Source organism: Triticum dicoccoides, chromosome 3B (assembly GCF_002162155.2).
Source record: "Triticum dicoccoides isolate Atlit2015 ecotype Zavitan chromosome 3B, WEW_v2.0, whole genome shotgun sequence".
NCBI classification, from domain to species: domain Eukaryota; kingdom Viridiplantae; phylum Streptophyta; class Magnoliopsida; order Poales; family Poaceae; genus Triticum; species Triticum dicoccoides.
In genome coordinates, this window is record NC_041385.1 from 7496979 (window position 1) to 7512669 (window position 15691).

At 43.1% G+C, this 15691-nt stretch overlaps 1 protein-coding gene across 1 annotated transcript; it reads right to left on the minus strand.

Annotated features, from left to right (window-relative positions):
* Positions 1-331: 331 nt before the first annotated feature.
* Positions 332-8761, minus strand: LOC119274305 (probable sucrose-phosphate synthase 4). The gene is made up of 13 exons (XM_037554986.1): positions 8308-8761; positions 8054-8143; positions 6188-6429; positions 5457-5520; positions 4564-5262; positions 4361-4474; positions 4118-4249; positions 3800-3976; positions 3426-3479; positions 3277-3339; positions 2263-3198; positions 2034-2161; positions 332-1166 (listed from the first exon to the last, which is right to left on the minus strand). The coding sequence occupies exons 1-13, from the start codon at positions 8560-8562 to the stop codon at positions 890-892; spliced, it is 3231 nt and encodes a 1076-aa protein (XP_037410883.1). The 5' UTR covers positions 8563-8761; the 3' UTR covers positions 332-889.
* Between the last annotated feature and the right edge of the window lie 6930 nt (positions 8762-15691).

The window sequence follows — 15691 nt, forward strand, 5'->3', positions numbered from 1 at the left end:
ACAAGTACTAGTACACAACTACGATAAGTACTACCCCCTCCGTTCCTAAATATAAGCCCATTTAGAGATTTAAATAGAGACTACATACAAAGAAAAATGAGTGAACTAAATATAAGCCCATTTAGAGATTTAAATAGAGACTACATACAAAGAAAAATGAGTGAATCTACACGCTAAAATACACATAGATACAGCCGAATATAGGCCATATTAAAGTCTCTAAAAATCCTTATTATACTCAGAAAAGGAGGGAGTATGTTCTTTCCGCCAATTTCCTTGAAAGTGCAGGATCAACATATAAAAGCACCCCAAGTTAGGGGTAAAATCCATGGATGGTAACCCCTTGGGTTGTTAAGGTTTTCAATTTGAATTTTCCACACAAACTAGATCAATGTTTTTACAACTGAGTGGAGTGGACAAGTGAAGGAGCTAACCAGTTAAGATGCATGAAGAAAGAAAACATAAACAACCCGTGGGGAAATTGTACATAACCCGGTAAAATTAAGACGGCGGAGTTGCACTTCCCCCGCTCCTATGTATTTGTAGAGATGCATGCACATTGTTGGGTATATATATGGTTTCCAAACAACAGGGTACTTCATTCCCTACAGCACGCGCTTTATGACCATAGTTCGATACTAACTGTATTTATTTGGAACCTATGAACAATTTCACCATGCGTTTGAAAATGGAATGTAGGTCGCAAAATCTGACGGGGTAAACCGAGCATGCAAGCCACACCCTTGTGCTCGATTGCCGCCACGGTCGCGCCCTTGCCAGATACCGGGCACGGGAAGAGGCCGCCGTGTCTCGTGTGCGACCCCATAGCAAAAGTGTGCCTCCACACACCTACTTTATTCCTCTGCTGACTCTGCCAAAGCTGGTGATTCTAGCCCTGCAGGGCACCAAATTGTTGTAGAGCTGATTTCAGGATATCTGGGGCATAACCGTCGACGGAAGCAATTCCTGGCTTGTCGAACGATACGACATCCTCTAGCGAGTAGCTTCTGGCGGCGTGAAGCTGGTTTGGCGCGGAATTAAACGAGCCTTTGAGTATGATGGTCTTCTGCACGCCTCCAAGTAGACCTTCATAATCTGTATCGCCGCTTTCACCGACAACCACCGTCATGTTCGACAGCTCTACCCCCCACCTTATATACAAGTACCTGCACATAGATGAACAAACGTACCATCAGGACTTTGTAGTTGCCAAATTTTGGCAGATTTTGTCTGACCATGCAGTTTTAAGTATACATGAAAGAGCATATCACATCTTCTCATTACGTAGGATAGGAAAGCAGTCCAGATACAACAACGACCCTACAGGGAAGCCTAAATCTAGCTGTGGTCCAAAGCCCAAACACAGGTCTCGCCCTTGCTAGCCTTCAGCCTTCTGATGCTTAATATATGTTGTCAACCAATCGGTGCTTGCTGAAGACGCCTACATACATCTTTTATGTTTGTATTGGGAACCAGATTATTCAAGTTTCTCCAGCAATCCATGCCTTTTAAACGAATAAAAAATATTGTGCATGGCGCATTGCTAACTTCTACTATCTCTGTTAACTACTCCCTCCGTTCGGAATTACTTGTCGTTGAAATGGATGTATTTAGACATATTTTAGTTCTAGATACATCCATTTTTGAGACAAGTAATTCCGAACGGAGGGAGTATATAAGATTGTTTAGATCACTGAAGTAGTGATCTAAACGATCTTATATTAGTTTACAGAGGGAGTATACCTTCACATCTATTAAACAATGAATAATGTCATTTCAACATCAAATGTGTATTCCAGTTTCAGAGTATAATATAAGTCATTCAGGACACTGACATAACAATGTTCTACTATGATCGCTATTTCATCGTAATATATGCGATCAATCTATATACTCCTTTACCTCGCAAAAACACTTCATACAAATTGATGATCAGAACTACAATCATCCTAGAAAGTATAGCATTTTTAGTCAACTGAAGACTGAAGGCTGTGTTCAAAAAATATATACAACAGTTATAGGAATAAGAAGACCTTAGTGCTTGGGATCGTGATGCTAGAACAGGTATGAAGTTCAACTTGCTGCCATCATGGCTGTACAATACATGACAGCGCAATGCTTGAATTCTCATTGTCTTCCTAAGATCCTTCACAGGAGGGACCTAAAACAGTTGAAAGTTGAAGCATAATAAGAACAATGCGTATAGTAGAGAAGGTTGAGAAAATCAGTGAAGAGGGCATAAAGGACAAAGAACAAACGTACAGCCTCAGTATTCTTCACTTTAAATGAAATGCAGTAAGTGGATGAACATTCGTCATCTTCGACAACTGCTTCTTGTCCACTCTTGCTGTTCTTTTCTGCTGCCCAACGAATTAGTGTCTTCCTTAAACCTTCTCCTCCCCAACGATATTGAATCTGAGAGTGATAATCAAGATCGATCATAAATGGAAGCTCGGCAGGGCTAAGCATGTCTTCTGAATTTGAAGATGGATAGCAAAGATCACTGCCACTGCTGCATATGAAGGCATCAAAATCAGTAATTTCTATGCCCCCAGATGTTAACAAAGGATGTATCTCTGATGCTGCTCGAGATGTTGACAATACAAAACCAAGAGCACCAGATGATTTTTCTTTGTTTGAAGCCTGAAAAATGTTTTTGATAATCTGAACCAAGTCGGTATCTTGCACAGAATCCACAGCAATAACAACAATGTGCTTTCTCCTTCGCAGAGATGGCCATTTATTGGAGCCTGTGGTGGCCTCAGCTTTCTCACCAGACTCATCCTTTGTGCCAGCACTAACAGCTTCTGAAAACTTTTGTACAGCATCCTCAAGGTTTCTCCTATCACTGATTGAACTCCTTCCATATTTTGACATGTTGCCTGATTTTTCACTGTCCAAGGAAATCTTCAAGTTAAGTGATATATCATGAATATCCCTCAAAGAGTCACCAGGTGAATCTGTTTCAGAAACTTCAGTAGCATCATCGCTCTTTTGCCATCGTGGATGTCTAGACTTGAGCGTACCAACCCGTGACAAATAGTTCTTGCAATGTTCAGGCCATGAAAATCGATGGATATTATCCAGACCATTCTGACGGCATTTTGCCCACAATTGCTTATCAGAAACAAGTCTATAAAGTGCCTCAGCTATATCATTTTGATTGTGGGGATCAACAAGAATGCCATTGTCAAGAACCTGAAAAAAAATGGACATCAATAGCCAGAACAAAAAGTGTGTCGCTGCAAAACATAAACTAAGATGGCAGAACAGTACCCGGTGTATATCGACAGGTCCACCATTTTGGGTAGCAACCATAGGTAGACCATAAGCAGCAGCCTGGCAGGCAACAAGGTGTAAAGCTTGCATAAATATTATCAATCGACAGATAAAGTAGCAACAAAATGAAATGTTGCAGAAATAACCTCGATCAAGGTGAGCCCAAATGGTTCAATATAAGCACAGTTAATAAACACCCCCTGGAAACAACAGAAACTAAAATCAGCATATATATCTATGTATAAAAATGTGAGTAAAGCACAAAGAAGCAGCACGGTCAGATTCTTGCTGCAAGTCAGACTGAGCAAAAAAGACAAGTCAAAAAGCCAAAGCCACTAAAATTAGAACACAAGATATGCATCAGCTAACTAATACGAAAAGACAGTTAAAAATGTGACTACCAGTAAGCCCATTGCATCCAATCATAACTTAATTATTATACAAAGTCAGAGAATCCACTAGCACGCTTATTATAGAAGGCCACCGAAACATTTCAAAATATAAAGATACACTTGGTTACCTTTGTTCTTGCCGCTAAACGATAAATATCTGGAACTTCAGATTGCTTATGGTGCTTGGGGTATGCCACTTGCCCATACAGATCATACTTGTCAATTAACTTGAGTACTGATGTCAAAACAGCTCCATTTGTGCTTGACATTTCATCAATAACATCACGGTTACCCATGATCAATGTCTGCCAATAAAGAATAGTTATCAAGACTGGGAACAGGCAGTGATAGTTGGTGGAAGAAGATTGTTAATGATAACTAAACAGCCGGATAGCAAAAAAAGTTAATTGAGGCAACAAGAGAAACTACACAGGACTGGCACATACAAGGTTTGCTAAATTTCTTAGCTCATGGTGTTCACCAAATGCCTTAACCAGCGTAGTGATGTTCTTCTTGGGATCTGGACGAGCAAGAGCAAGAATCATGGGCTTGCGAGGGTTCGAGAAGAAGCGCATTATCTGAAATTGTTTTAACCAGAAAAGTAAGTAAATATAACACGCGATCCCAGTGGAACATCAACAATTATTCCTGCATATATCTCTTATGGGGGGATAAAATGGAGAACATACATCGGCCCAAACAGGTGGATCTGGTGAATCTGAGCCAACTTCATTTGCTTCTTCACTATCAAGATCAACATCATGAGGCACTATATGGCTGAACTCCATACCAGGAGGAATTGGCTGATCATATCATATAACAGTAAGCATATAAATATAGTGAAATAATGAAACCCATTAGACCAGAAAGGAATCAATGTAGATCGACTTACAATCATACGGGGCATTTCACGCCCGTAGCAGCTAACACCACGCTTTATTCTTGCTCTAAGTTTCCTCTCCATAATTACATCAAATCCATTATATAATCCCCATTGTTTATCTATCTCTTGCCTAGTGCTTGTGATTACAATTTCAGATGCATCAAGACAAAGTTCCTCAGCCTCAATCCGACGCATTATCTTGTATGTTGCATCTATTTCATCCCTGGTTTGACGCCCTTGCTTTAAAAGTTGCTCTAACTTGTCTCTGCCAAGAGAATGACCTGTGAAAACCATTGGCACATTGAGTGCCCCAGATAATAAAGCAGCAGAATCGCCTGCATCAGCATAGTGTCCATGGATAACAACAGGCCATACTGGTTGGCCATTGCCAACTTGTTCTCCGAGAACCTTGGACATCTGCATGATATGGACAAGTGCACCGTCAACAAATTCCTGGATGTGGGGCCAGAGCTGCTCTTTAGGGATATACTTTTCTCTTGGCCCAAATGGTATCCTGACAATATAAGCACCACTGCTTTCACCCATGTCATCCCCAAGATTCTCTGAATTTCTTGGACTCAGCATCTCTGTAGGTTCCCCATAACTCCAATCAACATCAGGTGCAGAAATCTGCCTTGTCAGCAAATCCACTCTATATACTCCAGGTGTTTCACCTAACGCCCTAGCAAGCTCTACAACATATTTGACCTGCAGGTTATGGAACCAGTTAGTTGAACTCAACCATCAATGGCATATAGACCTACCTGTAACTGTAAGTACTACATAGCAACTAGCAACAAGATAAACAACAAGCTAACCCACTAGGGATGTAAGAATTAGGTACAGATATGAAGCCAGCATCAAGGACGCCAACACAAATATTAGGGACACACAATAAGTACCTGACCGCCTGTATCTGAATCACGTCCAAGTTCCATATTCTCACCACGTATAAGACCATGAATGCTGCACAAAAACAGAAGATGCCAAAATAAAATCATCCATGTAAACAATGTTCATGTAGTTTTTTAAAAAATAGTGCCTCTTCCTTGGGCTACTAACATTATGAAAGGCTAAAATCAAGTCCAAGGGGCCCCATGACGAGGGCTCGTGCACGTGCCATACAAACGGAGGTGACTTCACTTCTCTTTGAGCTCTCTGTGCATTTGGATGAGACTTGGCTACTAGCCCAATCCAGAACCCTATGTATGCTTAGGTACCAAGGCAAGGACTATGAATGAGACTTGGCTACTATCTCAATCCAGCATATAGTGGATATACTTTGTGCACATTGGCAGAACCAGGTCCGTAAATAGACACAACAAAATTGCAAGGCCCACGTGCATCTAAACCATTAAAATTTCATGGAAAATCCATGGCCTCTGCACAGTGGGTGTATTCATATCCACTAGATACCACCTACTCTTTCATGAATCGCTCTTTTATGGATTGGAGCTCCACAGTGTTTGCAGCAATCAGGTATGCTTAAACAGTCATAATGCATTGAACTGTCACTGTGATCATTCCTAGTTCACCAAATGGTGTCTATTTGAACCCGCTATAACTGAACTTTCTAAAAGCAGACACATAGGATGTGATCAATATGATCCCTAGAACAAAATTAGAGCCGTACCTTATTAGCACTATGTACAGTTTTTTATCTTTGTGCTGATTTGCCCAAACATCAATAGCATCAGTTGAACCTATCCTTGGCATGTGTCCCCTTGTACTCTCAGCGTGAATAGATGATTCATTAATATGTTCTCCTTTTTCTCCGTCAGAAAGGTCCTCAGACAAATCAGCAGCAGCATCCCGACGGGCCTTCTCACGCTCAAGACGTTTCTTCGATGAACGGGAGGCTTCCTCACCTTCAATCTGTATTAAATAATTTAAGATGGCAAAATAATTAAACAACATGATATAAAACTGAAATGTTGGCAGAAACTTGTGCTCATGTTTATGTATACTAGGGGAATGAGGAGTATTCAAATTAGTTTTTGTATTTACTCCTTTTTCTAAAATTCAAGAAGCTCACAGGGTAAAAGCTCCCTCCATGATTAGTGTATAAATAAGTAAATATGATATCATAAATGGCATGAGAGATAGTATAGTCACTTGAGGGCTCAGAACAATTGAGATGATTGGTTCAAGAAATGTGACCAGTAAAAAAAACTCCCATCTGACCAGAAGGAACATTGTTTGTGCACCTGTGGTAAGTGACCTTTGGTGATTATATTAAAAGCCTGAGGAGAACACAATTACTAGCCAAAGCAGTTAATTATTTCATTGAACACAAGAGCCAAGTGAAAGAACAACATTAATCTAAAGACTGCAGGAGCATCAAAACCACAAAGGTCAAACAACATATACATGTGTATGACAATTGACTGATTTAACCTTCATGACTTGCATCAGAAGACCCATCATTAGTTGACCACTTGATTATTGCGGCCGGAGTGTAAGCATATTCAGAACGCCCAAGTTTGACAGAGTATGCAAAAGAAAATTGCTTGCCAGAAAGGAGAATGTACTGGGATTAGCAATGCACTTGGTATGCTGCCACTGGTATAACTAGAGTGCATTTAGAATACATGTATTATCATTAGCTGTATGGCTGTAACTATCAGATAAGAAGTACATGTAGTTAGAATATCAGTGTTAACGCCTTAACAGATATCAGAATTAGCTGTATGGCTGTAACTATCAGATAAGAAGTACATGTAGTTAGAATATCAGTGTTAACGCCTTAACAGATATCAGAATTAGCTGTAGGGCTGTAACTATCAGATAAGAACTATCAGTGTTAACGCCTTAACAGAACTATAACACATCCCAAATGTTGACGTGGAATAGCTTTTCATCCAGAACAAACAGAATTACAGGTCTAAATATCAGGGCCACAAAAGGAAGTAGCTCCAGGACAGGCCGTTGGGCCTGATAGCTAACTGAAGATGTCCTATGAATCATGAATTGTAAACTGTCAGACATAACATTTAATTTCTTTTCTGTATGAATTATCACGAAGGGTGGACAGTCAGTTCAGCCAGGATAAGTGGATACCCATTGCAGTCCAAGACGTGCAGGTGTACCAAATCCTTGAAGCAGCATATGTGCTTTATGACAGGGGAGAGTTCATCCAAACACATTAAAATAATTGGAGCATTCTAGCTAACAAGAAGGAAGGAAACAATGCAGACATATGCTATATAATGGAGACCCTTCATTCCATCATTCACTGTCAGCACCACCGGGAGAGCCAATTCATACCCAGCACAAGTATGATTCAGTATTCCCTGGTGGAACAGAAACAAACAGGATGCCCAGCCACATACATAACAACTAACCAACAACTAGACTAGTTTAATGTGTTTGGCTGGCACCAGCAGCGAGCTGCCCCCCAACAGTTGCGGCACCAGCAGTGCTAATTCGGAGAGAGTAAAGTGCACCAAGCAAATCGATGCATTCAGAATTTAATTTCAGCGAGGCGAGGCATTCGTACCTGCTTCTTCTTCCTGGCGAGGTTCCAGATCCGCCAGGACATGTTCTCCAGCCGCGTGTTGCGCTCCTGCGGGCTCCTCATCGCCGACGTCTGATGCATATAACAAAAATCCAGAATAAATCGCCGGAAATAAACTGCAGCCTCTATCGAAATCTCGCCACCTAAGCTAAGCTAAGCTAATCTAATCTAATCTAATCTGGAGCAAGCAGGTAATTAAGACACGGGGAGGAGGAGGGGCGGCGAGGAAGGCATACGCGGACCCAGGTCTTGTAGAGGTCGGTCTCGTCGAAGCCGGAGATGACCTCCTCCACGAAGTAGCGCGCCGGGTTGAAGCGGCCGCGCTCCCGCAGCATCAGCGACGCCTTGTCCCGCCTCTTCTCCGCCGCCGCGGAGCCGGCGCCGCCCCCGGGCGCCGCGGAGGCGGCGGAGGCGGCCGAGATGTCCCCCGCGGCGCCGCCCGCGTCGAGGATGGCCTCCAGGTAGCTGTTGATCCAGTCGTTCCCCACCATCGCGCCGCCCGCCCGCGCCCGCGAAGCAAAGATGGGATGAGATGCTCTCCGGCGACGAGATGGGATGAGATGCGGTGGGGGTGGGGGATCGGATGAGTGGGGCGGCGAGGATTGGGAATCGGTGGCGGTGCCTAGCGAGTGCTGGCAATGATGAGCGTGGGAGGTTTGAGCCTTCCCGAAGCAAAGCTGGTAAAGCGAGGGGAGATTCGCAGTGAAGATACCACCGGTGGGTGGGGGTTTCCGTAGGTTTCTTCCCCCGTTGCCGTCAGCGCGCGCCACGTCGCGTCCCGGGGTGGACAGCTGTGTCAAAATCAAAGCATCTTCAACAGTTGAAATCTCCTGGAATATTAAACCCGGGGGGAATATTCCCCCTCAACCGACGTTTTTTTTTCTTTCAGCCCCCCGTCGACCGAACAGAGGGCGCCATGCGCCCACTGGGCCTGCGCCGCCGCTCTTATTTTTTCCTTCTATTTATTTACCGGTAGCAAGCATGCGCGTGCGTTGCAGCGGAGGAGAACTGGAGGCCGGAATCGGCTGGATCGCGGCGGGGGGATCGAAGGCGGGTCTTGGGGGATGCCGCTGTTGGGTGGCTGGAAGGCGGGTCCAATGACGGACGGACGGCGGGATTCTGGCTGGGCCGACACCGTAACCGTTCGTCATGGTGGCGGGGCTTGCGGACGATCAAGCGGCGGCACCGAGCTCAAGGAATGGCGACGGGAAACTTGAAGGCAGGCGGTGGGGGTGGAGGGGAGCGCAGGTCCCGCGATGGACGACTGAAATAAGGTGGCGGCGTCGCGAACCAGTCACGACGGACGGCTCCGAGCAGCGGGTTTGGGTGACAGCACGCTCGGGTGGCTCAGCGGCCAGAGTCGATTACCACAAAACAAGGGGTGAGCCGGGGCGGAGTCAAACTTTACCGAGCACTGGCAGGATTTGGTGCTTCGTTTCTTTTTGGTGTTTTCGGCAAAATTTAGGAAGCTACCAAAAGTTTTTTTGGGCCTCATTCTAATTTATGTGTGCTTTTCGAGACTTTTTGGGCTAAAAGTCCAAATAACATCTTTAAGTCTTGGAATTCTTTTTAGCTTTTCTTGATGGAGATGCTAAAGCATCTCCAATAGCCGCCCTAACATATAGGACAACGGGTAGTACTTGAAGTAAAACTTAGGGCATCGCAAAGTGGTTTTTAGGGCACGCCAAACTGAGCATTTTCTACAACTCACCTGAAATAGGACAACCAAAATACCAAAACTCATTTTTCTTAGACATAGATCATCTCGCATTGCATTGCATATTTCGCTTACAACTCATGCAAAGTTCAAACATAGAATGACAAACATCCAAACATTCAAACTTCTAGACTACTAGCACTACAAGCACACTAGTCGTTGTCGATGTTATACCACTCCATGTCCGAACCCTCGTCACTCGAACGCTCAAGGGTCCGACCAGTCAATGTCGGACACTTGTCCTTGGGCTCAACATCATCGTCAACGGAATCTACCTTCCATGCGCATGACGAAGGCCCTGCCTCTTCATTATTCTACCCCTTCTCCTTCCCCTTCTTGAGCTCCAGTACCACTGTTGCTTGTGCTATACATATTCTGGATGCTCTTCCGCGAACCTCGCCATCCTCTCCACATAACTCTCCCCAACGTCGTCCGGCTCCTTGGCAACAATGTGGTCTTCGACTTCATCTAGCGGGAACCTTTGGAGAGACGAACTCCTCTTCCTCCAACGACTGAACCTCCGGGAAGTTGAGCTTCCCAGGTGGCAGCTCGAGCCTCCACACTGTTATGTTGTAGGCGTGGATGGAGAGCTCCGCTGTCCGGAAGGTGATAAGCCCATCGGCCGGCATGCTGGAAATCCACTCCAAAAGCGATCGCACGCAATAGCTAAAAGTGCAAACAATATTTTTTAAGTCTTGGTATTTTTTTTATCTTTGCTTGATGGAGATGCTAGATCATCTTCAATAGCTGCCCTAATACTAGTAGAGAAACGGCTAACCACAATTTTAGTTGGTGGTGCGCCATTTACAATCAACTTCGGCATTGATCTTTTTATAAATAATTATGTCGTTGGCATATTTTGTACGCCAGCTTTATGTCTTTATTGCTGGCGTTGGAAATTGTGGGCACGCAATTTGTGTGTCTATGTTTTTATTTTGTTTTGGGCCGAACTTAGCTATGGCGTGGCCCTAACTTTACCCTCCCCCGACTTAGTTAAAAAACCTATACATCTCACCCTCTTTTATCCTTTTCACCGGTCTCTCGAACCGCCGCCGCTGCCACCTCCAGACCTTGCCGCTCCTTGCCGTCCAATAATATGCTTAGTGTAGAATCCAATGATATGCTTGTAGAATCTGATGATATATGTGAATAGAAGTGTAGGTTTGCTGCTTGATTGTGGATGACATGCGCATTTAGCATAGTGTAGGGAAATCTGTATGATATGCTTACGAGAGTATGTGAGAGATTGTGGATGACATGCATTGTTGCAGTTGTGCACTCGAGGACCCTTGAAATTGAGAACATGCTCCTTTGCACGCTCCGCATCTTCAAGGACCGTCTGCATTATCGTCATCTTATGCGTGCACTCCTCCTCGTCGGACGAGTCATCGAACGACTCAACGTAGTGCTCGGCTCGTATATGTACTCCAAATCAGAATCTATTGCTTGAAAGAAGAAGGGAAAACTCTTTTAGCTCTGACAATTCATCAAATAGTTGTCGGGCATGGTGAGTGTAGCAGTAGCATATGGTTCCTGGCGGGCATGTTACCAGTCTATGTTACTACCTATGTTACTCTCATTGTGGGTAGTCTAATAAAAACACTAACAAGCATGGTTAATATAATAAAGCCAACTATTAGTTATAAGAAGCTATCATATCATCTACAACCAATCTATAGCCGGAATGTACAATAATTTATTTTAAATGTGTCCTACTGTATGAATTGTTGGTTCAACTTACAACCTCATAAATTGTCTTTGGGGCTCGTGCTGCAGCGCTATTATTCAAGAGTCCGCATCTCTTCTACTACTATCTTCTCTTCTTTTCTCCTCCAACTAAGTAAAAATATAATATTTTAGTCCTTACGAGCAGCTTATCTCACCCTCTTTTATCCTTTTCACCGGTCTCTCGAACCGCCGCCGCTGCCACCTCCAGACCTCGCCGCTCCTTGCCGTCCGATAATATGCTTAGTGTAGAATCCAATGATATGCTTGTAGAATCTGATGATATATGTGAATAGAAGTGTAGGTTTGCTGCTTGATTGTGGATGACATGCGCATTTAGCATAGTGTAGGGAAATCTGTATGATATGCTTACGAGAGTATGTGAGAGATTGTGGATGACATGCATTGTTGCAGTTGTGCACTCGAGGACCCTTGAAATTGAGAACATGCTCCTTTGCACGCTCCGCGTCTTCAAGGACCGTCTACATTATCGTCATCTTATGCGTGCACTCCTCCTCGTCGGACGAGTCATCGAACGACTCAACGTAGTGCTCGTATATGTACTCCAAATCAGAATCTATTGCTTGAAAGAAGAAGGGAAAACTCTTTTAGCTCTGACAATTCATCAAATAGTTGTCGGGCATGGTGAGTGTAGCAGTAGCAGATGGTTCCTGACGGGCATGTTACCAGTCTATGTTACTACCTATGTTGCTCTCATTGTGGGTAGTCTAATGAAAACACTAACAAGCATGGTTAATATAATAAAGCCAACTATTAGTTATAAGAAGCTATCATATCATCTACAACCAATCTATAGCCGGAATGTACAATAATTTATTTTAAATGTGTCCTACTGTATGAATTGTTGGTTCAACTTACAACCTCATAAATTGTCTTTGGGGCTCGTGCTGCAGCTGGCTATTATTCAAGAGTCCGCATCTCTTCTACTACTATCTTCTCTTCTTTTCTCCTCCAACTAAGTAAAAATATAATATTTTAGTCCTTACGAGCAGCTTATCTCATCTTATTATACTTGTTATTACTCTAATAGAACTCACGCAGGGCAAGTAAACCCATCTCCGTCTCAGGAGGCGCGCCACGCCCGTGCCTCTAGTTTAATTCAAAGCCTATTGCTCGTCACCATAGAACATGCAAACAGAGGTTGACGTAAGGTGGCACTATTATGTTTATTTGCTATTGTATATACAAAAAGCAGCGAGCGAGCTGTGCAGCCCTGGTTGGTGCGAACCCCAACATTATCGATGTTAAGTGAGTGGTGCTCGCATCCCTGCAGAGGGCCCGCATGCTCCACCTCAAGCGTTGGCAGCTCTTCGAGAAGCCGGAGGTCGAGGACGACGAGGCTTCGGAGCAACGCAATGACATACGCCAAAGAGGCCCACGTTACTGGCTCTAGGTTTGAGGTTTTGAGGGATACGGTTGGATGTCGGCCGCCCGAACAAAGGATGGACCGGACATTTGCTGGAGTCCGTTTGAGATGCTCTAAGGCGCTGTTCGGCAGTCCACCCGCTCCGTGGAAATTAAGGATCTTCGGAGTACCTTTTCACTCGCTCCAACACTTTTTAACTAGAACTCCGTTAGCTCCGGAAGCGGCTCCGAACAGGCCCTAAGTATCGACGGTTGTCCAAATGAGTGGCTAGAACACATTTAAGCACTTGAACGGCAGCACAGAATATATTGAAGTTATATTGAGGAGCAGACAGAGTAGAACACAACTCTTAATACAATCCAGAGTGTAATACTACTGTTCTAACTTGCACATGCACTCTCACATGTCTGCAAATTACTTGCTACTACCTCCGTCCGGGTTTATTGGTCCCCATCATATTTTGTGCCAAATTTTGACCATAGATTAAACTAACAAAATATTCACGCATATCACCAAACATTATATTTTTGAAAATTATGTTCAAATACGAATCCAATGAGATAATTTTTCTTGACGTGCATTAACATTTTATTAGTTAAATCTTTAGTCAAAATTTGGCACAAACTACAAGGGGACCTATAAACCAGGACGGAGGTAGTAGCTGAGTAGAGGGAGCACTTGAACTGAAGCCACAACGATGAGGACTGCAGGGCATTGCCTTCCACTTAACTTGAATACAGAATCAGGCCCCTATCCACTTCCAAGTAAACTATGGTACTACCTCCATCTCGGTGAATAAGTCATTTGCGTAGTTCTAGGTTGACGATTTAACTATCTAAATATATATTATATGTGATACAAAATATATATTTAGAAACTACATCCTTGTAGAAATCTAGTGATATACTTTTCATGACATATAGCATATATTTAATTCCTCAAATCGATGATCTAGAACTATGCGAATGACTTATTCACCTAGACGGAGGTAGTACCATCTTGCCATCTGTCGGTCCAATTTTTCCAATGTAAGTTGGTTTTGTATAATCGGTGTGAACGGCACGAGAAACAGAAAGAAAGAATACCTGTCATCGTAGTTCGTCCCATCATCCGAGGAATCCAATCTCTGGACACCTTGGTCTCTGTCACTGAAAAATGTTTTTTTTCTTCACTCAAATTAAGTGTGTCAAGAAAATACATGTTACCCGATAATGGCATTGATAGAGGTAACAGACATAAAACATACCTTCCTGATGAAGGGAGCTCCAATTTCTGTAAAACTTTCAAAATATACCTCCTTGGCAGGAAAGGAGTACGGTCAGTTCTTCCATCATAGAAGTTCATGCCAACAAAATTTCCATCCGCAAAATTAACAAGGGGGCCTCCAATCCCAGCCTAGTCCAAAATCACAAGCCAAGTTTAGACCTTTGTACCTCAAGCACATATATATACTAGTATGTATGCACGTGCGATGCACATCAAAGTAAGTGTTTTTGGTGAAAGGAAAAAGCATTAGGGTACGCTGCAAAACAAGGAAATACGAAATAATACACTATGCATGAATGCAACAACGAATATTATTGTTGTAAAAATATATGTTAGAAGAGTGTAATTTCTATTGATTGGTGACAGAGTTGTAAAAAACAAAGGAAAATAACCAGCGGGATCCAAATTCATTAACTGTTTAATTTAGATTTCTTCTCTCTTTGGTTCCGTTTCTAGACCCATCTCAAGCCATCAAGCACGTCCTCTGACCGCAGCATGGCCTGAGCAGCAGCACCTCTTTATAACGTGATGGTTCTAGAATATACTGTAGGCAGCTGATGGGTACTGTTCATGCGAATCCCATTGCTTTCAACCGTTAGATTGAGAATACCAACGGTCAGGATTGATGCTCTGGACACATTCAAAACTCATACACTATATAGTGGTATAGATAGGTCAATAAAGTAACAATTCATATGGATGTTGATGAAACTATTTATAGTGGCTACCAAGAATAAAAGCGGGCAATAGAAATCACCAGTGTATATACCTTCTTGATTTCACAAGTGGGCAGCCTGAGGTCTTTGCAGCGACGTGTTATAGGATCTCCACTCACTACCCCCATTGAGCCGCATAATAATCCCTCTTCAGGCTCATGACCTATAGCTACAACATTTTTAGGTTCAGGCTCTTCACGAGACATTTTTCTCCTCTTCAGGCCCTAAGTATCTTGCGAACTAATCAAAAAACATGATGATACAACACAAGTGTGAGTGGTCCTGTTGGAGAGGAGAAACAACGTAGATAGAAAGAAAAGGAGAAGGAACGGGCAAATTAAAATCGACTCACTTTTCGTTGCGGTTTCAAAAGCACACATGCCCCGTTTGTTTCTTCCTTTGTCTCTCCCAAAGATATAAGGGTTAATGCAAGTTATTTTCTCCATTTGCAGGCATGAAGCTAGCAGAAAGTAAGTAAATAAATATAGATGCCTTAGGGCAACCAAGGTGGCAGCCGCCATGACATTCTTGGAGCTCAAAGCTCTGATAGGTAATATAAAAGTTCACGTAAAAACTCAAAAGTTGCTAGGTTTAGAGAGAAAAGGCCATGCATGACAGATTCGTGAGCTTATTAACTCAAACCATCAAACTACGTACCCACAACTCGAATCAATCAAATCGGTCAAAGCGCAGCTACTCCTGACTCAAACCAATCCAAAAGTCAGTTGGATCTGCCAATGGTTGGATTTAAGAAAACGAGATTGTTACCGAGGGTTTTGATCCGCGATTTTTGGGGTTTTATATCGTGG